Source organism: Corythoichthys intestinalis, chromosome 11, assembly GCF_030265065.1.
Source record: "Corythoichthys intestinalis isolate RoL2023-P3 chromosome 11, ASM3026506v1, whole genome shotgun sequence".
Taxonomy (NCBI): domain Eukaryota; kingdom Metazoa; phylum Chordata; class Actinopteri; order Syngnathiformes; family Syngnathidae; genus Corythoichthys; species Corythoichthys intestinalis.
This window is the reverse complement of record NC_080405.1, coordinates 14,348,179-14,375,713: the sequence shown is the minus strand read 5'-3', so window position 1 is coordinate 14,375,713 and position 27,535 is coordinate 14,348,179. Positions and strand designations below refer to the sequence as shown.

Sequence of the window (27,535 nt, the reverse complement as noted above, 5' to 3'; positions counted from 1 at the left end):
TTTGATTGAAGTGACGTTTTCTTCATGAAAAATAAAGTGTTCAAATGCGAATTTCTGAGTCTCAAATATTTTTTCACATTCAAACCTTTTTTTCTACGATTGATTTAAAAAAAAAAATTTGATTGAAGTGATTTTTCTTTTGAAAATATATTTTTTTTTGTTTGAAGCAATTTATTTTTTGATTGAATAATAAAGACACAAATGTCCTAGCCAAAATGTGGTCCAAACGGAAAATTACATGACTTCAATCAAAAATGGTGTTTCAATTAAAAAAAACTTGACTTTGATCAAAAAAATAAAATTCAATCAAAGAAAAATAGTTTTCAAATATATTCTTTTGAGTTTCAAATTTATTTTTGCATTCAAACACATTTTTTTTTTATTGAAGTGACGTTTTCTTCGATTGAAAGTATATATTTTGATTGAAGCAACTTTTTATTTGATCGAAGCAACTTTTTTTTTGATTGAATAATAAAGACACAAATCTACCTCCATAGCATCTGGGCTATAAACATTCGTATGTGACTGAAGTAAGGCATACAATTTATAGTGGTGGAGCGATACAACCTCCGTTAAATTGGCCAACCATCAGACTCAAATTTATTTAAAAATGTCAATCGTTTGTGCCGTTAAAAGTTTCGTTTGTGCCATCGTTTTTGAGATACCATTTTTAATCAAAATGGGCTGGTTGACTTCAGATAAACCTATGAAAGAACAGTGACTACCTCAAAAACGATAAAACTTTTTACAGCACAAACAGAACGATTAGCGTTGGATATCGATGGGTTCCGGGACTAACACTCCGATTCTGCCGGAACCGTCCGAATTTTTAAATTTCGATTCCAAGTTTCGATGCAACATTTGCAGGTGGCTGCATGAGTGATATGATTAAACACCTCCGTCTTCATGAAATACAAGTGCTGCGTTTGACACGCAGCGCCAGTCCTCTAACCAGTCAGAACCAGGTAAGTAAAACAATTATGTCGTCTTCTGCTGCAACCCGAATGTAGCTATATAAGCAGCTACGTATTTTACGTAGCGCATTGCCGACTCCGTAAAAATCAACAGTATTAAAAGCATCTTTTGTTTTAGAATCAGTTTTACAAATAAGGAAATCTTCAATTTGCCTCATCTACATCAAATTGTAATCAATAGAATTTATACTAATGCTTTGTCGTAGCTCCCAGCTAAGGTACATGTATGTAAAGTGCATAGGGGCTCACAGCTACCTTACTCCTACGTAATATTTGCAACTTTTTCTTGTAGCAATAGTAAGACTAATCTCGTAGTCCTTTTTCAAAAATTTATCAATTGGTCCCTAATACTCCGTCGTATCAACATGCATCGTTTTTTTTTTTTTCCCCCCACGTACTTCACTACAGTGATACGTGACATTTATCTACTCTGCTGTGAGCACTACCCACCAGCTGTTATGCGTTCAAGCTTCATCTACACCCAGTGAACGTTTGTTCTCCACTGCAGGAGACACTATCTGTCCAGAACCCGCACGCTTAAGACTGAGTAAGTAGATATGATCATTTTCCTCAGCAAAACCTTTTTGATTTTATACTGTTCCTGCTAATCTGGACTGGGTTTAACAAGTTTTTTGTTTGATATTCAGCACTAGGTAAGCCCATTAGTGGGAGCTCAATAACATGTAAAAATCCCTGCAGCATAGGACACTCTAAAACATAGGCAAAAGAATATGTGTAGTTTTCTGTGTGAGCTTTTGAAAAATAAACATATTTGGGAAAGTGCACTCCTGTGGAAAGAAACTTTATACTCAAGTTCAAGGACATCTACAAGTTAAAAATAGCCCTGTGAGAAATTCATAGCAAAATTAATTGAAAGTTCATATAAAAAAATAATTGAGAAGAAATTAATATAAACTACGCAATTTTTTTGACCCTGCCTACATACATCAATCTGCATCGATATCTCGAACGGTTAAGATCATTGATCAGCAACGTCATCATTTAGATATGCGCTTTAAAAATGCTTTTCGTTCAAATGTTTCAGACACATAATGATCAAAAACATCAACATTGTATTCTTTATTGCTTTAGGTGAAATGTAACAGAGTTTTGAATGTGTACATTCACTGTCAAGGTGGCTCAATTAGAAATTTCAAGTCAACAATTTCACTTGCCTTTAAGTTTTGATGGGAAAACTTCGAACTCGACATTCTAGGTGACCTGGATTTCAGTTTAAGCAGTTTAAACTCAACACGTTGAGTAAAATGGACTTCAATTCAAGTAAATATGTAATAATGTCCTCCAACCATGGATCAAACCCGGGCCCTCATCATGGCAGTTGACAGCTCAGTGTCTGAACCAGGAAGTTGTGAAATAAGCCTATTGACTGAAGGCCCTTTCATCAAATCGAAGTGTGGCAGAAGTTGTAATGTCGATTAATACCATGCTGCTGTCAAAAGAATATTGTAATTTATTTTAAAAAACAAAAAAAAAACATTTCGAAAGACTTTTGTGCAACTGTAAGTCCTTACAACAGCATATGATTACAATGTAGAAACGTCAACATATCAACATGCTCATTACTGATGCTAGCCTTCCGTTTTGAGGCAAAGTTTGCAGTATTAGAGAACAACCTCTCTGAAGGTGTCGACGTTGCCGGAATAGCCAAGAAGCACTTGGCCAATTTGGCCAATGTAGGATATCGTGCTGCATTTGTTCTCCACCATAACAGTGGGTTCTCCCTCTTGGAGAGAGGTTGTTCTCCAAAATACTGCATGACCTCCCTCTGCACAACTTGACTTAGCTGCTCATCCTCATCTTCTTCCTCTTCGTCGCTACTAGAATCTGACGATGATCCCAGCATACTCTTGAGCAAGGATCCATATTTTGTATTTAGGCGGTCTTTTGATTTGGCGGGGGATAGCTTTCCACTTCCATTTGACTGTTTTGTTTCTATTTTAGCAGCTAATGCCATGGACTGGATGGTACACTGGACCTTAAACACATCTTCAGCGGGCAAGAACTTTAGTTTTCTAAACCTCGGGTCCAAAGCGGCAGCTAGCTGAAAAGTGTTAGGGGCTTCAGGTCGAAATAAAAATAGTTTTTGCCACTTTTCTGTGATTTGTTCTGCTACTTGAGCCTGGAATGCCCTCACGGATGCAGTTTTTAACACAAAACTTAGTGTTGACTTCTTGAGGTTGTGTACCAGCTGTGGAAGCGCAGATAGAGTAACGTACTGTTCGCCATTGAGAAACTCTGTCGCGCCTTCAAACGGCCCGAGGACCTGAGTCAGCTCCTCAATGAGGCCCCACTGCTCTGGATTTAGATCCAAGTGGTGCTGTTTGGCATCGACAGCAAGATTGGAGAGCGCGGCGGTCACGGGCCATCTTTGTCCGAGGAGCCTGACCAACATGTGAAATGTGCTGTCCCACCGAGCACTTACGTCCTGAATCAACATTAGTGGCGGCATTCCCATTTTTTGCTGCTTTTCTTGAAGTTCGGCACAGGCCATTTCCGTCTTTTTAAAATATTCAACCAGTCGTCTTGCAGAATCAACACAATTACCAATGGTTTCTTTGTTTTTAAGCGTGTTCTGAACTATTAAGTTCAGAGTGTGCCCTGAACAGATGACTGAATCCCAGCCATGCTTCTCCTTTAAAATGCATGCTGCCGCTACTACTTTGACCCCATTGTCATGGACAAGTGCCTTCACCTTTGAGAAGGGAACATCAAATCTGGCAGTGGTCTCCTCGAGCCAGTCTGCGATATCAGTAGCCGTATGCCTTTCTTCCAGACGCATCGTTGTTAAGTTGAGGGCTTTCATCTCCCAATCTTCCCCCAAGAAGTGACATGTCACCCCGAGGTAGGACTCCGTGGTCAAACTAGTCCACACGTCTGTGGTTAAAGCTACACAATCAATGTCCTGAAGCATGTTTTTTAATTTCTCTGTCATCTCTTGGTGCTTCTTCTGCATCATATTTGTGAAGTAGGTTACTGATGGTATGTTGTACTTGGAGTTGAAAATTGATATCATTTTTCTGAATCCCTTGTCCTCCACCATGGACAGTGGACGCAAATCAGTGAACAACATAGTCAAAATGCTCTCCGTTAGAAGGGCAGCTTCTTTGACAGAGCATGACTGAATTGGGCGACCAACTGACGTGCTGAGGAGGGGGAAAAAAAGCACAATTTGTTAATATTCATTCAACAAATCAGCGCATTTACACCACAGTTTGCAAGTCAAAATTCGGATTTTCCGTCACAAACAAATGAAATTGCAAAAATGGTGAGTGGCATCGTCCCACAACATTGTATGTTTGACGGAAGCACGTTGTGACGGTCACTCCCGGAAAAAGCGGAAGAGTAAACAGTACAGTTCTGTAACATGTATGGAACTTTTGCTCAAATAAATGAAAAATACATTTAAAAAAAAAAAATCTGTATCGGATCGGGACTCGATATCGACAGATTCTCAAAATCCGGTTACTCGAATTGGGTGAAAAACATATACGATCGGGACTTGCCTAGTATACAGTACATACAGCTGGCCAAATCTTTCAATGTTACTCCAAACCATCAGAATGGTCCATATTTTTTGTCGCTTTCACCAGGACTAATTTCTATATCTTCTTCAACTAAAATGTGTTCCCTTCTGTGTGTATTTTAATCATAGAACATTTAAACATTTTTTTGCATGTTTGCCTGCCAAATTTAACCACACATTTTTAAAAATTGAGTAAAGATGAGAATAGCTTACTCGAAATATCTAAGCAAATTGTCTTTGTATTACAATGGTGGGCAAAAATTGGTGTATTTTTATTCAGTTTGTGTAATAATATAGGTAATACCCGGGTTAGGAACGAGTTATGTTCCTATGCTGGCAACATTACACTAATTAAGTTGCCAGCGTTGGGTTTGGCAGGACTGTCACCTTGTATGACTGAAGAGCAGACTCAGATATCTGACATGGATAAAGGATAGCTGTGCTCTGGTTTGGTCCATATCAGGCTGTAAGTTGTTTCAGCTAATATATGTTTATGTATGCATTTGTGATTAGGTTTAGAGCTACAGTTTGTAGAGTTATATGTGAGTGATTTGCTATGAGAATTGTAAATATGTTAGCATTTGTACCATTTAAGCAAGCGGATTTTTGTTAAGCAAATTAAGCTAATTTAATATACTAAATTTACATATTGATCAGATTAGATGGACGTTTGAACACCAATATTTTTGTGTCAAGTGTTTTATTGTTAAGATGTGTGTTGTTTTGAATATAACTACATTATGTGTGTTACAGCTTTATAAAATTTTAAAAGTGAAGGAAGTAAAAAGCTTAAAAAAGCACGATTGCCTTGTTTGCTGTCTGTAAAACTGAAAAACTTCACTTTTAGTGAGGACAGAAAATGTCAGATTAATAAAGTAAGGTAAAACATAAGATACAGTGAGGTACAATAAGGTACTGTTTGCGCGACAAAAAAACAAACAAACAAAAAAAACGAATGCAGACAAAGTGGTGGACGAGACTCCGGTACCGTAAAGTTGAAATCCCGTAAGTGGAGTACGTCGTAACCCAGGGACTACCTGTATACTGTATACGGAACCATGTTAATGCAAATTTGAAATTTTTCGTCTTCTCGGAGCGTCACCATGTAAACTGCCCCCCCAATCCATTGAGCATTCACAGTCAAGCTTTCTGATTTTCAGGGCATTTGCAGGTCACTTCCTGTTACCCAAAATCAACAGGAAGTGACCTGTACAATGCCCAAAAATCAACAGGAAGTGACCCATTAAATGCCCCAAAATCAACAGGAAGTGAGTGAAAATCAACAGGTAACGACCAAAAAAAAAAAAAGGCCCAAAATGACCTCGTGTGCTGGCATTGCCTGTCACTGACGGCCATAGAAGTGGGAGGGGCCTGTTTGAAGATGGAGGGTTCATTTGCTGCCACCCTCCCAATTCAAATTTTATTGGATGTCTATTAGTGATAAACTTACAGGAGAAGGGTGTTGTTTTTCTGTTTATTCGTTGTATTGTAGAATATCCTAGAATGATTTCCTGACCAACGTATCGATAATCGCCATATCGTGACCAGTGTTGTTAATCTTACTGAAAAAAAGTAATTAATTATAGTTACAAATTACTTCTCCCAAAAAGTAATTGCGTTAGTAACTCAATTACCTGAATGTAAGAGTAATTAGTTACTTGGCAAAGTAATTGGTGATAATTACTTTTTTTTTTTTCCCCCTCCCCAAAAAAAAAAAAAAAAAAAAACATTGGCCACACTATGTGAAGTTTTTTGTGAAGGTTTTTGGTACAATTGGCCCGAGCCCAATTCTTTACCCTAATTTACCCTTTACCCTGAATCAGATGTTAAAAGTTGTTAAAATTGCTCCCATTATTGCATTAGTTCCCTTCTCTCTACTTTCTACATATGAAAGTTTTAAAACTGTTTCATCATTTAAAGATAGATTCAAGTCAAGATTTTGCCGATTTAGAAGTTAAAAAGTTACTTAGGTTCGCTAGGAAGGTTCTCTACAACAGAGCCGTCCTAAAAAGTACTGCTTTAAGATGGCGGCTGTCTACTAACTCATTTAGTGCCATGTCTGTCATTTTGCATCTAGTTATATCTATGTACAGTACATGTGATATCTATCATGTCTACCATATCTACCATAACATACGCGCGTAGTTTGTACTAGCTATCAGCTACAACATGTATTATTGGAGCTACCTAGCATCGCGTTTGCTCGGCGTCACAACTTTCTTGCCTCCTCCATACTCCTGCTCCGTCGTCTCGGTGAGTCCGTCTCCCTCAGATTTTTCGACCAATATAGTAACGCATAGTAACGCATGCCTTTCCGTCCTCAGTAACGGTAATGGCGTTGCCAAGATGAGAAAAGTAATTAATTAGATTACCCACTACTGAAAAAAATAACGCCGTTAGTAACGCCGTTATATTGTAACGCCGTTATTAACAACACTGATCGTGACATCATCGTTATCATGAGCTTTGCATCGCAAATAGTATCGTATCGTGAGCTACCAAGAGGTTCCCACCCCTACTAGTGTACAGTTCATTTAACAACAGTTCATATAGATAAGTTTGTGCTGAGAGAAAAAAACACCATTGTTAACACACACAAAAAAAGCCATTACTCACAACGTTACTCATTACTGAGTATTCTTTTCATTGGATAGTTTATTACTTGTACTTGAGTACATTTTTTGATGACTACTTTTACTCTTACTTGAGTAATATCATTTTGTAGTCACGCTACTTGAGTAGATTTTTTGGCTACCTATCCACCTCTGGTTAAAGGTCTTTTAAATGCCACATTTTTAATAGCTGTCCACTGTATTACTGTAACCGCCATCCCTTTAAGGGTTAAACAAAGATTCTTTCATTGGGACGGAGATGATAAAGGAGTTGTTTCCCTTTTTTAGCCTACGAGATTTTGTTTATTATTGTTTCATGTTTTACTCAATCCAGTGTTTTCAATCGTGGTGGAACACAAAGCTAGGCCACGGATTCGCGTACCGCAAGACGATCTCTCATGATACTAACTCCAAACCACACGCGTTCGTGGCAAGCTTATAATAGAAGAAAATCATCGATGTTTGTTACCTTGCGTCCTCGTCGCACGTCGGGCTGGAGACGAGTATCGGATGCTTTCGGTTGAGATGGGAAATCATCGTACTCGTGCTGCTGTGGAACGCCAGCTCTGCTTGGCAGTGGTCACATTGCACTACGTTGTATCCCTTAAGTCTGAAATGATCCCAAACTTTGGAAATTCTCTGTTTTTTACGGGCGGTTTCTGGCGTATCCGCCATCGTGCCAACTTCTTTCCGATGGTGTGTGGCAACCCGCTACAACAATTAGTATTGCTATTGAACTATATCAGGGCTGTGAGCTCGCTTTATAGATGCTCTTCTGTAGTCATTATCACAGATCTATCTCGTTCAAGCAGTTACAGCTCGAATAGGCATTTAGTTCCCTGCATACCTTCCTTTCTTTTGTTTTGAGCACGCTGTACTGCACAAGACTGGACGGCTTATTTCAATCGATACCAGTATCACAATCAGAGACACGGACCACTCGTGTGTGTCTGCATCAACATTCCGTGTGGAAAAGGGTGATTTGAATACAGTTCTTCCTATGAACTATTGCTTGCTTTCACAATATGGCAACTTGGTGCTGTTGTTGCATTAAGGTGCTAAAGATAGGAGTATTTTTCGAGAGATCAAGCGAAGTTTTTATTAGTTATTGTTATTAATTATTGTATTTAAAAAAAGAAAACGTTTATGCATAGCTTGAATAAATAGAAATATAAATAATGAAACGTTTATACCAACAAAATAATACAAATGAAAATGAATAAAACCAAATACAATCTGGTTAAGACTTTAAATTTGATATAAAAAAATAAAAAAACATTTGGACTTCAACTCATTGCCTGCCAGCAGTGTTCACTGGAGGACTAAAACATTGGCTGCTAGCCTCTCCCAATCAAAATTGATTGTACGCCAAGTGCCTTCAATGGTAACCAATGAGTTAAATGAGAGGGTTAACTGTCAAAAAAATTAAATTAAAAAAAAAAAAAAAAGTTTTTTAAGTTAGTTGAAAGCGGCATGGAAAATGAATGAATGAATGAATGAAACCACGGCACGTAAATCACCCTGTGAATATAGTGACTGTCCGCAAATCGTTTATTATTTATTATTTTTTCGTTTTTGACTGTCCCCAAATCGTCTCTAAATGGCTGACAAACGTTCTGAAGTAATGAGCTGCCAAATACAGGCTTCGAATATTTTGTGACTAATTTTGTTTTGTATTAATTTTTTGTGTGCATTATCTGTCTATGGGTAAATCCATGTTTACATCCTTTGTTACTGGCAGCCATCTTGCGTCGGAGGACTTCTTGACGGGGTTCCAAACCGTTCTATTAGCTTGTGGTTGCCCATGTTATTCCCGTTAGTGGGTGGTGAACGGCATTCGTCGTAAAATCTCAGAGCCTAATTTCTGTGTGAAAACCAAGTCGTTGGAACTGGGTTGAAAACTGAGCAAGTTTGCGTGACAACGATTTGTAGCGGCAAACACATCTAGCATTAATAAATATGATATCTAAGGCAGAGGTTTTCGGCGGTGTTTCGATCAAATCCTTCCGTGTCATATCGTGTTTCAGAATTGGCTTCTTTCCCACACGGAACATCTGCTGGATCCTCGGATGCAGACAATGAACGTTCACGTAAGAAGTTTGTTGACATCTACAGCCGAAAGGACATTAGAGACCTTTCTACTTGTTGTGATAATGCCGGTAGCTCTCTCGTAGATGTTAGCATACATTGTATCTCTTCAAGTACTAACGACATTTAATTCATAGCACCGCATATCTCTCTTGCATCATTGTATGTTACATTCAAATTAGGTTTATTGTAACTTTGACATATAAGAGATAATTAAACATTGTCAATTAACACACACTTAACAGCAGTACATTTTTTCCCCACAGGGCATACGACAGACAATGTTTCCAGGCAAAAGTTCCCTCTGCTCTGTGGGAATGATCGGAACTACAGTCTAATTGGGGACCTTCTCTGCTTCATCTTCCTGCGTTTTATGGTACATATCATCCAATTGACCTCAAGGTTACCTACTACGTTATGGTACAACATGAGGTTTGCTTCATTTTGGACTGTAAAAACCATTTTTTAAAAAGAAAAAACATTTAATATCAACGATATAGGTGGTACACTGTAAAATGGACTTTCCAGGTCACTTCCAGCACATTTTCCAGCAGCTGAACCTCCAGCGGCTTCATGCTCAAATGTGTGATTGTGTGGTGGAAGTAGGAGGGCGCAAATTCCACGCACACCGCTCCATCTTGGCAGCATGTAGCTCCCATTTTAAGGCTCTTCTCAGCTCCAATGACGGCGCCGATAATGCTGGCGGGAAAAAAGGAGGAAAAGTCGGAGGGTCTGGTGTGATGGTGCTCGACCCTGAGGTGGTGACCCCAGAGGCCTTCTCCACTTTGCTAGACATGATCTACACATCCACTTTGTCACTCGGGACCTCAAACGTGATGGATGTGCTGCTGGCTGCTTCGCACCTCCACCTCAATTCTGTGGTCAAGGCCTGCAAGCTCCACTTGTCCAGAATAAACTTCCCCACCACAGCGCCTGAAGGCTGGAGGTCAGTGAAGAAGCAGGGGCCTCTATTCTCTCAATCCCAGGCCTCATTAGAGGAGCTACCTGATGAGAATGGCGAAGAGGTGAGCCAATCGGGAGAAGATTCCCCTGAGCGCAAGAGAAAGTCACATGACGGCAGGATGAATGAACGGAAAAGGACCTGCAGAGTGTCTGGAGGTAAAGATAATTGTTCAACTGTGACCAGAAGCACAATGAACATTGAGGAGGCAGGAGAAGTTCTTTCTCAAGATCACCTAAAGGCGACTGTAAGCATCTGGAAGGACCAGTTGGATGAAGTGGAGGAGAAATACGCCACAACCATGACAGAGTCTGAGGAGATCCAGTTGCCTAGCCAGTCGGATAGTAGCGCAGGCACAGAAACTTTTGTCAAAGATGAAGATGGGCCTACAGTGGAAGCAGTGACAATAAAAAAAGAAAGTACGACAGCCTCCTCTACTAATCCTTCGCCATCATCTTCCCCAAAGGACGCCTCTGAACTAAACGATGAAAAAATAAGCAGTTTAGATGGCAAAGTCCGTTGTTTACAATCCCAGTTGTGCTCTCAGGTTCCCGAAAAGGAGTATGGAGATATATGCGAGGATGAAGGTAGTGACAACATTTCTTGCTTCCTAAATCCTGCTCATGAGAGTGAGGCAAGAGCTGTGCAGGAAGAAGTGAATCTAGAAAGTCTCACAGCAACCGCCACTGCAGCGGCAGCTGCCAGTCACGCAGCTACAGTTGATACAGGCCTGTTGTGTATGGACACAAACAGTTCTTCAGTTCAAGCATCAGATTCAACTCTTGTTTTCCCAGTAACTTCACTCCCTTTGCGACAGCTGCTTCCCACTCAGGCTCCTGCTTTAGGTGACACTCTCATCCTCCAGCCCGCACACAACTCCCTTTCTATAATCCGCGGTCAGCAGCCCACATGGTCCTTGAAGCAACACGCGGGATCAAACGGAACCACTTTCCGTCGTATTGCCCCCAAAACGGCATCGGTATCCGAAGTAGATCCCCCAATGCAAACCGATCGAGTGCCTTTGACCAAAGCTTCTAAGGACGTGTTATCAAAGTGCAAGAAAGCTGCAGCTGCAGTTAACGTGCTTCTGGTAGAGGGTGACAAGAAGTACGCCTGCAAAATCTGTTCCAAGACATTTGCTAACTTGACAGACTGTCAAAAGCATATCCGCGTGCACACGGGAGAAAAGCCCTACACTTGCCTCAACTGTGGCAAACGCTTCAGTCAGTCATCCCATTTGTACAAGCACGCAAAGAACTCCATCTGCTTGACCTGAAAGAGGGTTTCCAAACATTCTGGATTGACACCACACCAGTTTTTTGAGACTTAATACATTAATTTTGAATGAAATGCCAGTTGGAAGTTTCCTGAAAATATGGTGTTTTAAACACTGTGACAATGAAAAGTGGCCCTACGAATAAAATTGCAGTTGGTACATGAAGCTTTATTAAATGTCACTTTTAATGTCAGTAAAATGTATTGTTGGCAGCTAAAAATTAAAATTAAGAGTTCATTCAATGTCAACCAGTGTGCATACTTGGAAATGATTTCATTTAGAAAATGTCAAATCGTAATTGATGTTTAAATTAGGAATGTCCTCGATCCAATCACATGATGAGAAATTGGGCACAATCACCACATGTCCATAGGATCAGAATCAGGTAAAAAAAAAAAAATACAGGGTTAATTATTATTAGTTTTTAAATAAAGATTTACTTTATAAAATCATTGTAACAATTTGCACTTTTATTAAGTAAATTTTACTGCTTGCAATATTAAGTTCACAAGCAGTAAAATTTACTTAATAGAAGTAAGTGCAAATTGTTACAATGATTTTATCAAGTACTGTCTTGGCCAGAATATAAGACTGCCCTGATTATAAGACGACCCCCTCTTTTTCAAGACTCAAGTTTGTAAAAAGACTTTTTGAACACCAAATTAATTTTATACAGAAAATAATTACATCCAAAACAAATGATTATAACAATATATTTGAGAGAAAAATCATGTTATTTTGCCTCATATAAATCTTAATATCTGAACATTTAAATATGTAAACTAAAGTGCAATCACATTCGTAAATGAATGGCTTGTGGTTTTTGAAATGTAAATAAACCAATCTATTGTGATAAACAAAATTGCAATAACTGCATTAACCATCAAAGTGAAGTCTAACTGTAACTAGTCTTGAAACAAATCTGAATAAGGGAAAAACATTGCAATAAAATAATGCAAACTGGTTAAACTAAAAAGAGTAGCTGAGATCCGTCATGACAGAACATTGCTTGCTTCAATGATATCTGGCGCCATCTAGCGTCGTGAATGGGGAGAGTAGTTGAGATCTATCATGACAGAACATCGCTTCAATGATGTCTGGCGCCATCTAGCGTCGTGAATGGGTATAATGTCTAGACCGCGAATATAAGACGACCCCCTCTTTTTCAGTGTTATTTCAATGCAAAAAACACAGTCTTATATTCGGGCCAATACGGTAAATCCACCAGTTATTTTTTCAGTGTATATGGCAGTTAATAGGTTCAAGGCATAAAAGCAATAAAATAATCCAGAGGTATAAAACAGTGAGTGGTGGATGCTGGTATTTCAAGGAAGGAGAACTCAAAAGGCTGACCGCTTGTGAGTGCTTTGTGATGGTGGAGGGCCTCAGTGGCACCTGCTGCTTGTTAGGGAAAGAAACTAGAGCGACAGAAATCCGTCTACAAACACAAGCAGCTACAAAAAAATAAAATATAAGCTCAATCTTTCGCTAGTCACATTAACAGTGTTAGGAAAGTCTCCTGTTCAACTCAAAACAACAGGATGATAATTGAAATATTGTTCCCACTGATGTTAAACAACAAGAACACTGATTCGCTCAAATTCGCTGTCAATCAAAAAGGGATTCAGCCTCAGACAGCTCATCCAATCATCATGCAAAGAACCAGAGCCGAGCCACCACTCACTGCCCATAGACTTCCAGATACGCACCACGTTTGATGGGCAGGACAAACTCAGCCTTTAGCCAATTACTCATTTTGTTTTGCGGTAGTGAAACAATGCACTCTCAACTGGAGATGCACAGCGTCCACACGGTTTAAAGGACTGTGAAGCTGTGCAAATGAAGTAAAAGTAATCCGCGTCGTAACCAGTGTTATAGCTGATTCTGAACAAAAATTCTCGTTGTAGCACATATTTCATCAATGACAAGTGCGCACAACAGTATGCCCTTGATCACTTATTTTTTTGACATTTTGAGGGAAGCCGAACTTCCCTTGCAGTCTTAGAGCAATCGTCTCTGGTACTAAGATATTGCAAAACAATAAACATATACTGTAGTTTTATACTGTATATATTTACACTAATGAAACAAATTGCAGATAAGTGTCCAGCAAGAGAAAAAAAAAGTTGAGAAGTTCAACCAAGCTCAATATCACATTGGATGACCAACTTTATTTTCATAAGTTTACGTAAAAAGAAATACTTGGGATGATTGTGTATGTGCCCCCTTCCAAGTCACCAATGAGGTTGGACGGGAGCATCCCATTTCCAATTTTATTCAATTTTTATATTAATGATCTGTCAAAACAGTTAAGTAGGTGTAAAACCTTCTGCATGGCTGGTGGGTTGGCGGTGAACCATCTCATGTATGCAGACGACTGTGTGCTTCTTAGCCCAATTTCAGCTAGTCTCCAGCAGCTGCTCACTGTGTATTCCAGGTATGGGGAGTAACCCCTTATAAAACATAATGATAACGATAGAATATGTGCCTTTTAAAAGTGGGTCGCTAGGAGAACCCTTGCTTGTGCTGTTTTTTTTTTTTTTTGTTTTTTTTTTGTGATTTGGACACAGAGTCTGTTAATAAATCCATCTATACATCTATCTACTTAAATGCCATATTTTTAACCAAATTTTGTGCTGCATGATTGATTTGTTAAAAAAACAAAAACAAAAAACTGCTGTACTAAAATGTTTTATATGGTTCAAATGTTGTGATAGCTGTGTTTAAATTTGGGAAAAATACATCTGGATGTTTCATTTTTTTAATTCATTCTTGAGGAATCGCACTGGGACATGTTCTCGGCAGCTCCTTAAAATCAGGTGACTCAGACTTGGAATAAAATGCCAAAATATGTGATCAGGACATCCCTACTTTAAATGCAACAAATAGTTTCAGGATTATCTTAAAAGTGCTGTTAGTGGGTTTGTAACAGATGCCATACACAAAGTAACAATTTCTGAGCTAGTGCAATAACACATTTCTTCACTATGTTCATTCATTGATGTCACAATATATTCACTGTGCCAGCCAAGTAGTACGGGGGCAGATGAAAGGCTTGTTGGTCAGTTCATTTCAGGTTCTAAAAGGTTAGTTCTTTGGGCATTTGTGTGCCCTGTAACCCTGCGAGCAGGTTTCGGGCTGCCAAGGAAGCCATGACGCCTCTTGTGGAGTAGGTGGCGCTGCCGATGTGAGGCAAAACCACTGAAAAAGCGAGATTGGACCGAAAATAGTATTGACCAAAAGGGGAAGCGGGTATTGGTAGATCTAATTTTGAAACTCACCACAGTTTTTAAGTGTAAGAAGCGGGTGGTTTGTCGGAAGTGGCTCAGGTGTTGTTACATCCAGCCCAGCTGCAGCAATTTGTCCACTGTTCAGAGCCTCGTACAGATCCTCCTGGTTCACTACAGCCCCCCTTAAGAAACAAATGACAACCGTGTCCTTCTTTTGAATTTATGAAAAGTAATGAACAACAAACATAGTGTCTATTCCAAAATCAAATGTGGTCAGGGCGAGCAAGGCTGCCTTCGGCTAAACAACTGACAATACATTTACAACCAAATTTCAAATATTTCTACTTCCCATCAGCATTAGACACTTAAAGGCAAATTTATAGGCACCAATTCTGATCAAACATCAACTCATGCAACTTCATATGCATTTTTCTTAAAAGGAGTTAACTATAAATACCTTTAGTGTCTAGTGTACTATAATGTACAGTATAATCATGATCAGTGGTGGGTAGTAATGAGTTACATTTACTTGAGTAACTTTTCCAAAAAAAAAAGTATTTCTAAAAGTAGATTTACTAAGCCATACGTTTAACATTTACTTTAGTAGATTTGTGAAGAAACGCTACTCTAACTAAGCTACTTTGAGCTACAATAGTAGTTTCATTTTTCCTCTTTATTGTACATATTAGATTCATTTTACTTTTTTTTTTTTATTGCCAGAGATGCCAACAGTGGCTCACTCAGTTTCACCAATGAGACGTCGCAACAATAATCACATGACTCCATTATACCAATGTTGCTTGCAATCAAGCTTGCCATTCTATGATCACACCAGCCTGTACAATCATGCTGGCGTCTATAGAGCACCATTAAAAAAATAAGTATTTGACATAGCCGTCAACATGACTTGAAACTTACAAAACCTAAACGTCATTTCGATTATTAATAACATTGGAACAACGCTGAATAAATGTTATGTTTTCGACCAAAACGGCCGCTCATCCATAATTCAATGACTTTTCAATCATATTTCCCAGTCAATCATAAATCAACTATTTTTCAACATATTTTCATCAACTATAAAACAATGTTAACTCAACCATCACCTGACATACCATAGAACAACGTTGTTTCAACGTCAGTTGACGTCGAAAATGGTATGGTTCTATGTCAACCATACCGATGATTTCGATGGAAAATCAACATTTATTCAATGTTGGTCTGTTATCTGGGATCCTTTTAGTTTCATAATTTGATTTTTTTTTTCGAATAGAGGGCACTAAAGCTCTTTGGACAAATAACGCTTAATTTCTGTAGGGTTTTTTTCCCCTCACTGGAATTCAATGATTTGTTTTGTTTTTTTGTATGTCTGTGGCTTATTGTGGTTGTGTAATATGTTATAGTACAGAATAATAATAACAGTTCATATAGATCACTTTGTGCTGAGAACAAAAATACCATTGTTTAAAAAAAAATAAAAAAATCTAACATCTTAAGTAGGTACTCACTATGTTACTCATTACCTGAGTATTCTTTTCACCAAATACTTTTTCACTTGTACTTGAGTACATTTTTTGGATGCCTACGTTTATTGAGTAATATTATTTTGAAGTAACGCTACTCTTACTTGAGTAAAATCTTTGGCTACTCTACCCACCTCTGATCATGATGCATTAAGAGTCTACCTGCTTGAGTTTATGAAGATAGCAGTGTTCTTCATTTTGCTGAATAAGGTCTTATTACAAAGGCCTTGGGTTTCTGGAGTTAGTGAGCATGAAACTACAACAAAGTCGCTCTCAGTTGCAAGTGTGTCCAGAGGAACTGTAAGGAGAAGAAAAGCAAAATGGAACAGTAGAACCTTTATTATCCTGACCAGCACCCAGTTGAACTTTGACCAGTACTGACTACTCTTGCTTTATTTCTTTTAATTCAGATTGTTGTATTATTATTTTATGGATATGTTTTTTTTTACTAATGAACCCAACCAACATGGTTTTACTATGACATTGTTCAGTTCTGCTCTCAGTCATCTTCAGGTTTTAGTTGTTTTCTTACCAAACTCCCCATTGAACTCTGTAGCATCAGCTTTTGCTGTTCTTCCAGAGTAGAGCAGCCGCTTCACTCCAAATGGCATGAGTCGCCGAGCAATGGCCATCCCTGAACATAAATGATTAACTGTCTCAGCATTAGATCGACGTCATTCAATTCTGCAATTTAGAAAATAAATGATAGGTAAGGCTTAACCAATGCGTCCCAGCCCGATGACTCCAACAGTGCTGCCTGAAAGACCGTATCCACACATCCAGAGTGGTCTCCAAGAATTCCAGCCGCCACTGAGACAGAGTTTGGTGATTGACAAAATTTAGGAAATTACTTTATTTCGTTTTATGAATTAGTTTTTTCTTTATTGCATATGATTTTTTTTTTTAAATTTTGCCAAAAGGAAAATCTATCAACTATTGAATTATTATTCAATCAATTATTCTATGAGAAAGATTTGTGAAGTCATTACTTTGCATTGGAGCTTTATTTGTATTTTAGGGCTGACAGCACAAACGGGGTGAAAAAAAGGTACTGTATTTAAGACTCGAGTTTTGGTCTTGATGTTACTTTTATTCAACATTTAACTTTTTTAAAAAATTTTATTAGACAAGTGACTATTTTTAGAAATTAAAACAGAAAAGACCTGTCATACAATGGTACCTCTACTTACGAATGTCACACCATCCAGAATTTTCAGGTTAAGACATGCCTCAACGGGAAAATTGTTCCGAAAGAAACTTCAGGATACGAAATGCAAAAGTACAGTATGCTTGGTAATCGCAGCTCCCAAAGTTCACTGAACGTAACATAGCTGCTCTGCAATTAGCTATTGCCAAGCATTCCTGGCATCCAATTGGCTAAGAGGGACCTCTACTGTATTTGTGTATCCCAGCGTCCTTTCATTTGCCCCTTGTGTTCTGACAGCTTTACATGAGTGCATTAACTTTTATTCTTTATTCTTGTTTTTATTTACATTATGCACAACTGATTTTATGTTTATTGTGCAATAATCTAATTGTAACATGTATTTGTTACATGTTTTGATGCATTGTAAAAGATTGATGTCTGAATTTTGGGGGGCATGGAACGGATTAGGGCACTTACATGGAAAACGCGTCTGCACTTAGAGAATTTTCAGGTTACCAAGCTACTTCCAAAACCAATTAATTTCGTAAGTAGAGGTACCATTGCACGTGGATATCAGCCACAATATGAACATTTGTTATGTACAGTGGTATGAAAAACTATCTGAACATTTTGGAATTTCTCACATTTCTGCATAAAATTACCATCAGATGTAATCTGATCTTTTGTCAAAATCACACAGATGAAAATACAAACATTTATAGCTTTTCATATTTTAATGAGGATAGCATGCAAACAATGTCAAAAGGGGGTAAAAATAAGTGTATCATTTGCCTAAGGAGACTTGAAGAGCAACTGAAACCAATTTTTACCAAACATTTCGTGGAGTGGTTTAAAGCTGCCCTGCCCACTATAAAACACGCCTGGTAAGAATTGTCTTGATGAGAAGCATTGTCTGATGTGCATCATGGCTCTGTCAAAAGAGCTGTCTGAAGACCTGTGATCAAGGATTGTTGATTTGTATAAAGCTGGGAAAGGATACAAAATCATTGCAAAGTCTGAATGTTCATCAGTCAATAGTCAGAGAAGTTGTCTACAAATGGAGAGAGTTTGGCACTGTTGCTTCTCTCCCAAGGAGTGGCCGTCCACCAAAGATGACGCCAAGAGTTCAGCGCAGAATAATTGGAGGGGTAAAAAAAGAACCCTAGAGTGTCTGCCAAAGACTTGCAGTAATCACTGACACAGTCCAATATCTCTGTGCACACATCAACTATATGTAAAACAATGGCCAAGAATGGTGTTCATGGGATGATTCCACGGTGGAAGCCACTTCTGTCTTTAAAAATTTTTTTTAAAAAGCACTGTTGCTCACTTAATGTTCGCAAAAAGGCACTTGGACACTCCACAGAAGTTTTGGCAAAATATTTTGTGGAGTGATGAAACCAAAGTTGAATTGTTCGGGAGTAAAACACATCATGTGTGGAGGAAAAATGGAACAGGTCACCAACATCAACACCTCATCCCCACCGAGAAGCATGGTGGAGGGAGCATCATGATTTGGGGCTGTTTGCTACCTCAGGGCCTGGACAACTTGCAATCATTAATGGAAGAATTAATTCAAGCGTTTATCAGGATGTTTTGCAGGAAAACCTGAGGTGGTCTGTCCAACATTTGAAGCTAAAAAGAGGATGGATGCTGCAACAAGCCAGTGATCCAAAACACAGAAGTAAATCAACTTCAAAATGGTTTCAGAAGAACAACATACACGTTCTGGAGTGGCGAAGTCAAAGTCCAGACTTGAACTACATTGAGATGCTGTGGCATGACCTACAGACAGCGATTCACGCTAGATATCCCAGGAAACTGACTGAACTACAGCAGTTTTGTAGAGAAGAATGGGCCAAGATTAGTCCTGATCGATGTGCCAGACTTATCTGCAGCTACCGGAAGCGTCTGGTTGAAGTTATTGCTGCCAAAGGGGGAGGGGCGGGGCACAAAATATTAACCCTTTAAGGTCTGGGCCTATTTTGTCTGATTTTGCATGCCTTTGAAGTTGCCTTTATATTTCAAAGACAGAATTGTTTACGATGGCCTGGTTTGGTCCCTTTTTTTGTGACACCTTGAACTTCATGTCCAAACTGTTGTTTCCTTCACTGACCAATTATAAGTCATAATTTTGGGCCCAAAAAGACCAAAAATTCCAAAATCGTTTTGTCAAAATTTTTAATATTGATGTCCAATTGACAACCAAACATGCGTAACGAACCGTTTTGAAACTTTGTAATATTTATTCAATATGTTAGGATGAACATTCAACCAAAAAAATTTAGAATAAATAGTCTTTTATTTGACAATTCAACATAAACAACAGGTATAGCCATAGGCGTTTTTTGCATTTATACATGCTCTAGTCAAAACAGGTTATATACAGCAGACCAAACAGTGAAGAACAGTGAAAAAATATACCATCTAACACAAAAAGTGTTTAGAGGCCATCTCTTTATGAGTTTAGGTATTGCGGCCCATCGCCTGATGAAAACAATGTACACACAATCAAGCTTCTTGAACACACATTTATATACACAAATTGAGAAGACTGATTGTGGGAAAAAAATATATATATATATAACATTGGGGAAAAAAGTATTTTCAAAAATATTTACAATAAACAAGTTACATTTTTTTCAGGCATGCCACTCCGAAAAGCAGTTTCGTCCTGGAATTAGACACAGGGCTACATCACAGCCCACACTTCCATGGGGTGTCGGTCCTCTTTCCACCCTTCCATTTTCATTTCACTTTACTTTCATTGTCACTATAAATGTACATGAAACAAAAGTCAGTATTTATGAAAATAATAAAGTATAAAATAAAAATATATACAGCAATAAATAATAATGGAAATCTATATGTATGACAATAGAAAGAATACCGTAGCTGAATATGTGCTACATCCCTAATCTTCATATAGAAAGAAGACCACAAATTATACTTTGATCTGATATGCACATCTTATTATTACATACACAAACACGCACTTATATTGCATCAAAATTAACTTTGTCTTGCAATATCAAAAGAAACTTTTACAGCATTAAAAAAAAAAAAAAAAAGTGAGTTGGCTTACCTCTGCTCGTCGATGGCGTCACCCACGTGTTCAAATCCGTCACTATCTTCACTCGAGGACTCTTCCGAAGAAGACGATGATGACGAATTTGGACCACCCTCTTCCTCAAGTTGATCAAAAAGCACAATTGCTTGCGCTAAATTTAGTTTTCCGTTCATCCTCAAAGTCACACAAAGTCGTCGCTCGCCCCCTCGCTGCTTCAGATTCACTCCTCCCTCTCGTTCGGTGGAACCTCGCGCGGCAGTTATATTTATTAAAAAAAAAAAAAAAAAAAAAACGCATTTTGTGCTTCCACTGTGACTTCGAAAGGGTTCGTTTGATTTGTGTTTTTTTCATGGAGCTTCCGTTTTGAAAAAGGACAAGAAGTGATGGAAATATAGACATAAACAAATGATCCATGCAGCGTTTTAATGTTTTTTTGAGAGGACAATAAAACTATAAAACTTAAATGACAATATCTCACGTTTTAGTTGGTCGATTGACTTCAAATAACAACGAGAGTAAACCGCAACTTCCGCACTTTAAAACGAGACCAACCAACGGCATGTGGGTGACGTAATTAAAACGCGAGGGTGCTTCAAAGACGACGTGCGCTGAGGACGCGCCGGCGCGTCCTTCGACTCTCAAGGGTTAAATGCGATGGTTCACTTATTTATTTTTCCCCTTTCTGTCATTGTTTGCATACTATCCTCAATAAAATATGAAAACCTATAAATGTTTGGGTAGTTTTAGTTAAAGCAAACAGTTTTTTTTCATCTGTGCGATTTTTACAAAGATCAGATCACATTTGATGGTGATTTTATTCAGAAATGTAAGAAATTCCAAAAGGTTCGGATACTTTTTCATACCACTTTAAGTGTGGCTGACATGACCCAGAATGTGATGTCCACATATGTGGATAACAGGTCTCAATTATGATTGTTATGTTGTTTTTTTTAATTACGATTATGAATAATTAGTTTTGAAATACATTTTTTATGAATGAATAAAATTATAAATGAATAAAATATTAGATAACAATAAATTAAATCGAAATATACTCTGGTTATAGCCTCTAATAACACACTTAAGACAATATTTTTTTAAATTTCAGAGGATATACATCCAATTCATTAAAGATGAGGGAATGGCTGTCAATGCTCATGTTTTAATGCCATGACAGTAGACATCCAATCCAACTGGAATGGGAGGGGTGAATGAATGAAATAAACAAAATAGGGTTACGAGAGGTTAATATGGCACAATTACAGAAAGCATTCCCTCAATGTGAACCGAATCATGGCATTGCTATTGTTGCCCCTTGCGTGTGACGCCTTAACTCATTAGCAAGCAGAGTCGTCAAGCAAGGAAACCAGCAATTGCGGGGTATTTATTTTACCATGAAATTGCTCTCCAAAAGAACAGGTTTTCGATTTTCATTCCCATTATTGTAACATTGTTTGATGTGTCTCATGTCGGCCAAAAAACACAAGCTTCTACCAATCAAAAAGTCTAATCTGCAAGAACAAGTACTAAACTCACAGCAAATTTGTCTTTACTTTAATACCTAATTACATTTGAAATGTACTCGGTACTTTTTTTTTTTTTTACTGAAGATCAAGTAATGCTTAAACTTTAACCAGTCTTTTTTTTACCTAATTATCTACACTTCTGCTTGAATAGCGTGTGATTACTTTTGCTACCCCTGCAAACACCCTTAACTGTAAACGTTTAACATTTTAATACATACTTTTTCACTTCCTCCACCGCCTCAGGTATTCTGCGAGCAGTTGCCAGGAGAAGAGCAACAGTCAGTTCAGCTGTGGCGTCAGTCAGAACATCAGGAGTATAGCCGACACGTATGCCGCTGTTGAAAACAAGCAAAATGTGAGGTTAGCACTATAGGTTTTACCCTGTAAGCAGATAGACATAATTTCTCTACTTAGTCTCTGACCGTTTCTTGATTTCATCAAGAGCCAAGTGGTCGTATCCCACAGAAAATGTGCTGATTACTTTCAGGTTGGGTCCTGTGATCAGAAATATGTAGTTTGATTGCAATTGTTTGAAATCAGCGATGATGTGATGACATTGCGCCTTATGAATTATGATACAAGTATCGGCACTCTTCACTCTCAGCACAATATTTTATAGTAATTCTTTCTTTTCAAATGTATAGTAAAATCTGTGTTTTCAATAGAATTGGGCATCGATGGGATCCGGGACGAACACTCTGATTCTCCCAGAACTGTTCGAATTTTTGAATTTCGATTTCATGTTTTGATGCCCTGACCGCCGCTCAGAAAAATAATAGCTGCCACAAAGAAAAAAACACATGAAGCGTGTGTTTGTGCATTGCAACTTGATTTCAACCATAGACATGGTGCGGCAGTGCTCAAAAGTTTGGCTCAACTTCACAAAGAAAAATGACCAGTCAGCTCAGTGCAACATTTGCAACACAGCTACAGTGGGGTAAATAAGTATTTAGTCAACCACTATTTGTGCAAGTTCTCCCACTTGAAAATATTAGAGAGGCCTGTAATTGTCAACGTGGGTAAACCTCAACCAGGAGAGACGGAATGTGGAGAAAAAAAAACAGAAAATCACATTGTTTGATTTTTAAAGAATTTGCAAATCATGGTGGAAAATAAGTATTTGGTCAATACCAAAAGTTCATCTCAATACTTAGTTATGTACCCTTTGTTGGCAATAACAGAGGCCAAATGTTTTCTGTAACACTTCACAAGATTTTCACACACTGTTGCTGGTATTTTGGCCCATTCCTCCATGCAGATCTCCTCTAGAGCAGTGGGGCTGTCGTTGGGCAACACAGACTTTCAACTCCCTCCGAAGATTTTCTATGGGGTTGAGATCTGGACACTGGCTAGGCCACTCCAGGACCTTGAAATGCTTCTTACGAAGCCACTCCTTTGTTGCCCTGGCTGTGTGTTTGGGATCATTGTCATGCTGAAAGACCCAGCCACGTCTCATCTTCAGTACCCTTGCTGATGGAAGGAGATTTTCACTCAAAATGTCTCGATAAATGACCCCATTCATTCTTTCCTTTACGCAGATCAGTCTTCCTGGTCTCTTTGCAGAAAAACAGCCCCAAAGCATGATGTTTCCACCCCCATGCTTCACAGTGGGTATGGTGTTCTTCGGATGCAATTCAGTATTCTTTCTCCTCCAAACACGAGAACCTGTGTTTCTACCAAAAAGTTCTATTTTGGTTTCATCTGACCATAACACATTCTCCCAGTCCTCTTCTGGATCATCCAAATGCTCTCTAGCGGACCGCAGACGGGCCCGGACGTGTACTTTCTTCAGCAGGGGGACACGTCTGGCAGTGCAGGATTTGAGTCCCTGGCGGCGCATTGTGTTACTGATAGTAGCCTTTTGTTCCTGTGGTCCCAGCTCTCTGTAGGTCATTCACTAGGTCCCCCCGTGTGGTTCTGGGATTTTTGCTCACTGTTCTTGTTATCATTTTGACGCCACGGGGTGAGATCTTGCATGCAGCCCCAGATTGAGGGTTACACCAAGCATTTTACCTATGGCAGTATCAGTCTTCCCAGCCTGGTGCAGGTCTACAATTTTGTCTCTGGTGTTCTTTGACAGCTCTTTGGTCTTGGCCATAGTGGAGTTTGGAGTGTGAATGATTGAGAATGTGGACAGGTGTCTTTTATACCGATAATGAGTTAAAACAGGTGCCATTAATACAGGTAACAAGTGGAGCCTCGTTAGACCTCGTTAGAAGAAGTTATACCTCTTTGACAGCCAGAAGTCTTGCTTGTTTGTAGGTGACCAAATACTTATTTTCCACTCTAATTTGGAAATAAATTCTTTAAAAATCAAACAATGTGATTTTGTGTTTTTATTTTCCACATTCTGTCTCTCAAGGTTGAGGTTTACCCATGTTGACAATTACAGGCCTCTCTAATCTTTTCAAGTAGGAGAACTTGCACAATTGGTGGTTGACTAAATACTTATTTGCCCCACTGTATATCATGCAAAGGTGGCTGCACGACCAATATGATTAAACACATCCGGCTTCATGGAATACAAGTAGTGCATAGCTGAGTGCAGTGTATTTGACACGCTGCGGCGGTCCTCTAACCAGTCAGAACCAGGTAAGTAAAACAATAAATTACGTTCGTCTTCAGCTGCCCCCGTGCGACCCGACCCCGGATGAAGTGGGTGGGTGGGTGGATGGATGGATGGATGGATGGATGGACGGACGGACGGACGGACGGACGGACGGATGGATGGTTGGACGGATAAATGGTTGGATGGAATAGTACGGGAATACATTGTATTATTACATCGGGATAATGCAACTATAAAAGCAGCAACGTACTTTACGTAGCGCGTTGCCACCTCTGTTAAAAAAAACGTATTAAAAAGAATCTTTTGTTTTAGAATCGGTTTTACAAATAAGGAAATCCTTATTTTTTTGCCTCATCTACATCAAATTATAATCACAAGAACAATTTATACTAATGCTTCGGCGTAGCTCCCAGCTAAGGTACATGTATGTAAAGTGCGTAGCGGCTTACAGCTACCTTACCTTTACGTAAGACTTGCAACTTTTTCTCATTTTCCCATATTTATGCATTCAAGCTTCAGCTACACCCAGTGAACGTGTGTTCTCCACTGTAGGAGACACTACCTGTCCAAAACGCTCACGCTTACTGCCTGAGAAGGCAGATATGATTATTTTCCTGAACAAAAACTTTCTGATTTTATACTGAACTGCTCAACTGGAGTGGGTTTTACAAGTTGTTTTTTGTTTGTTTTATATTCTGCACCAGGTTAGCCCATTAGGGAGCTCAATAACATGTAAAAATGCCTGATCATCATTATCGTGAGCTTAACGATAACGATCGCAAATCGTATCGTATCATGAGGTACCAAGAGGTTCCCACTCCTAATCAGAACCGTTCAAATTCAAACGATGCCCAACCCTAGTTATCAAAGGCTGACTGCTTCACTATGACTGCACCAACTCCCCAAATCCCAGAGAAGGTTGGGAAAGTGTGAGACTCCAGATGCACTACTTTGGGTAAAACCTGTAGTTTGGATGTGAAAAATATCCTTTGTGACACAATCCTGGATCTTTTCTAAGTCAACTTGACTCTTTGTGCACTCCATCAAAGGATTACCTCTCATTTAATAATGCGTTTGAATTCACTCATCATTTGTTTATTTCTTAGAATAAAAAAAAACTACTCATCTGATTTCTGTCAAACTTTGTAAAGTGGTTGAATAAAAAGTACTGACACAAGGCTTGATTCAAACTTTTTGCTGACACAGTTACCTTGTGCTGGGCAAGTGGGGTGTTGACAATACTCAATGGCCTTTCATTGTTAAATTTGATTCACATAGCAAGACATTTAGGGTTTCAAAGGCCGCCAATTCAAACAATTTTAGAGATCTCGGAATAAAAAAACATTAATTAAAAAAAAAAAAAAAACCCTCATGGATAAATAAAGTGAGAAGGGTAAATTAGGCAAACCGCATTAAGGGTACCTGCAGCATTTAGAACCTCAGCATCGATTTTGTCTGACAGCAGACACAGCAGACCGTGGGCTCCCTGCACATTCTTGAGAAGCTCCGACCGTGGCCCGTCTGTGTCCCACAGAGACACTTCACACCTTTTCAAACACAAAACGCCAATGTGACCATGTCATTTCTAAACGAGATTAAGGCATTCACATGGACTGTTTGGAGCATGTTATCAGAAACGTCACTTTTGCCTAATTTTAGTGAACTGGCTTCTGAGTAAATACCGTGCATGCACGCAAATGTCATTCTAAAAATATTAAATCATAATAAATACATTAAAAGTCCTTAAAATGTATGCATACACTTCAGAAGTTGTCAGAATCTTCATCCCCTCGGGTGGGAGTTGCTTCGACACCAGAACCTTCATAAGTGTCTTCACTGCTTTCATCCTACTCAAAGAAAATGTGAATTCAGTCTCTTTCAGCACAGAGAGATGTCACGAGTTTCGTATTTGGTACAATTTTGGCTAGTTTATTATTAACCTTCAACTACGACTCCTCCCTGGTACCCAAAAGTGTGCTCACTGCTCAGCATTACCCGGAAGTGACTATCACACGTAGAATCCTAAAAGCCATTAGTTTCCTCAAGTAAACATACACTATCGGGGTTATTTTGAATTTTGATTTATTTAATTTTTTAACTCGTCGTAACTTAACTGTTGGGAATATTAGCATAAAACTACATATTTTTACCCTTGCGATCCTGTTGATTCTGACGTACGCAATTTACGCAAAACTACACCGCTGGCGTAGCGAGCGCAAACGCTGACAGCGTCCAAGCCTCTCTACAGTTTTGAGTGAGGCTGTCACTTTTTAGACTACAAGCTGACGGGAAAAGGTGCCTGGATCCAGTCTCGTAAATGTAAGATGTGTGCAGTTTTGCTTATGTTTTTCTTTCTTTTTTCTTCTTCGATTGACAGTGCTGCTCATTTCAACCGTGAGCTAGCTGCAACAGGCTAACATAAACAAGGATTGCAGTGCTTGTAACGAACTAGTCAGTCTGCTACAAACAACTAAATGTTTCTCTTCATGTTTTCATAATCTGCATACATTTAAATGTATAAATTAAATCGAACTATTGGTGCCATCTTTGCGAAAACAACAATGGATAATTTAACAACAGTATTGATTGCATTATTTACTATTAAAATGTATAGGCTAAGTTATGCATTGTGACGTGACCTTACATCACATTACGTTATTATTATTAACACCCTATAAGCTTTAGCGAACTAGATATTTTTATAATATCTGTGCACCAGCTCGTGATGATAGGGATGACTTGTTAACCATTTCAAACCATTTCAAAGACAGAGGTCACTACAGTGGACATCTATTCTAAAGTTCTCATGAACATGCATGAACTCATTCACTGCCTGCCCAGGTCACAGAGTATATGTTGTGGTAGTTTGTATATTAGGGATGTTGATGAAAACACCTATTGACAGCAATTAATTCCATTTAGCCCCTCCCATTTGAAAATGATTGGACGTCTATTAACGTCAATGGCAGGCAAAGAGTTAAATTATGTAAGGTCATAAGAGATTTGTAAAACCCC

The 27,535-nt window shown here is 38.7% G+C and overlaps 4 protein-coding genes across 7 annotated transcripts in view; 2 read left to right on the top strand and 2 right to left on the bottom strand.

Moving 5' to 3' along the window:
* Positions 1-783: 783 nt before the first annotated feature.
* LOC130923915 (zinc finger and BTB domain-containing protein 5-like) lies at positions 784-11,872 on the top strand. 3 transcript variants are annotated; one of them, XM_057850051.1, is made up of 3 exons: positions 784-1,521; positions 9,158-9,220; positions 9,485-11,872. In XM_057850051.1, exon 3 carries the CDS (start codon positions 9,734-9,736, stop codon positions 11,453-11,455), a length of 1,722 nt encoding a protein of 573 aa, XP_057706034.1. In that variant the 5' UTR covers positions 784-1,521; positions 9,158-9,220; positions 9,485-9,733; the 3' UTR covers positions 11,456-11,872. The 3 variants fall into 3 exon arrangements, with proteins under 3 accessions (XP_057706034.1, XP_057706035.1, XP_057706033.1); XM_057850052.1 differs by lacking the exon at positions 784-1,521 and having other exon boundaries at positions 8,758-9,220; positions 9,485-9,650; positions 9,747-11,872; XM_057850050.1 differs by lacking the exon at positions 784-1,521 and having other exon boundaries at positions 8,758-9,220.
* On the bottom strand, positions 2,032-8,113 carry LOC130923913 (E3 SUMO-protein ligase ZBED1-like). Its single transcript, XM_057850048.1, has 2 exons — positions 7,600-8,113; positions 2,032-4,138 (listed from the first exon to the last, which is right to left on the bottom strand). The coding sequence occupies exons 1-2, from the start codon at positions 7,803-7,805 to the stop codon at positions 2,503-2,505; spliced, it is 1,842 nt and encodes a 613-aa protein (XP_057706031.1). The 5' UTR covers positions 7,806-8,113; the 3' UTR covers positions 2,032-2,502.
* Positions 11,873-14,202: 2,330 nt separating the features above from the next.
* On the bottom strand, positions 14,203-26,689 carry grhpra (glyoxylate reductase/hydroxypyruvate reductase a). Of its 2 annotated transcripts, none has more exons than XM_057850054.1 (10): positions 26,671-26,689; positions 26,281-26,367; positions 25,943-26,067; positions 22,374-22,446; positions 22,170-22,286; positions 16,930-17,018; positions 16,741-16,842; positions 16,371-16,506; positions 14,737-14,867; positions 14,203-14,656 (listed from the first exon to the last, which is right to left on the bottom strand). In XM_057850054.1, the coding sequence occupies exons 2-10, from the start codon at positions 26,364-26,366 to the stop codon at positions 14,535-14,537; spliced, it is 981 nt and encodes a 326-aa protein (XP_057706037.1). In that variant the 5' UTR covers position 26,367; positions 26,671-26,689; the 3' UTR covers positions 14,203-14,534. The 2 variants fall into 2 exon arrangements, with proteins under 2 accessions (XP_057706037.1, XP_057706036.1); XM_057850053.1 differs by lacking the exon at positions 26,671-26,689 and adding an exon at positions 26,461-26,602.
* Positions 26,479-27,535, top strand: part of si:ch211-203d1.3 (protein phosphatase Slingshot homolog 3) — a 40,084-nt gene continuing 39,027 nt past the window's right edge. Inside the window, exon 1 of the mRNA XM_057850049.1 lies at positions 26,479-26,839. The gene's annotated coding sequence lies outside the window, so the exon portion shown is untranslated. The remainder of the gene's footprint in view (positions 26,840-27,535) is intronic.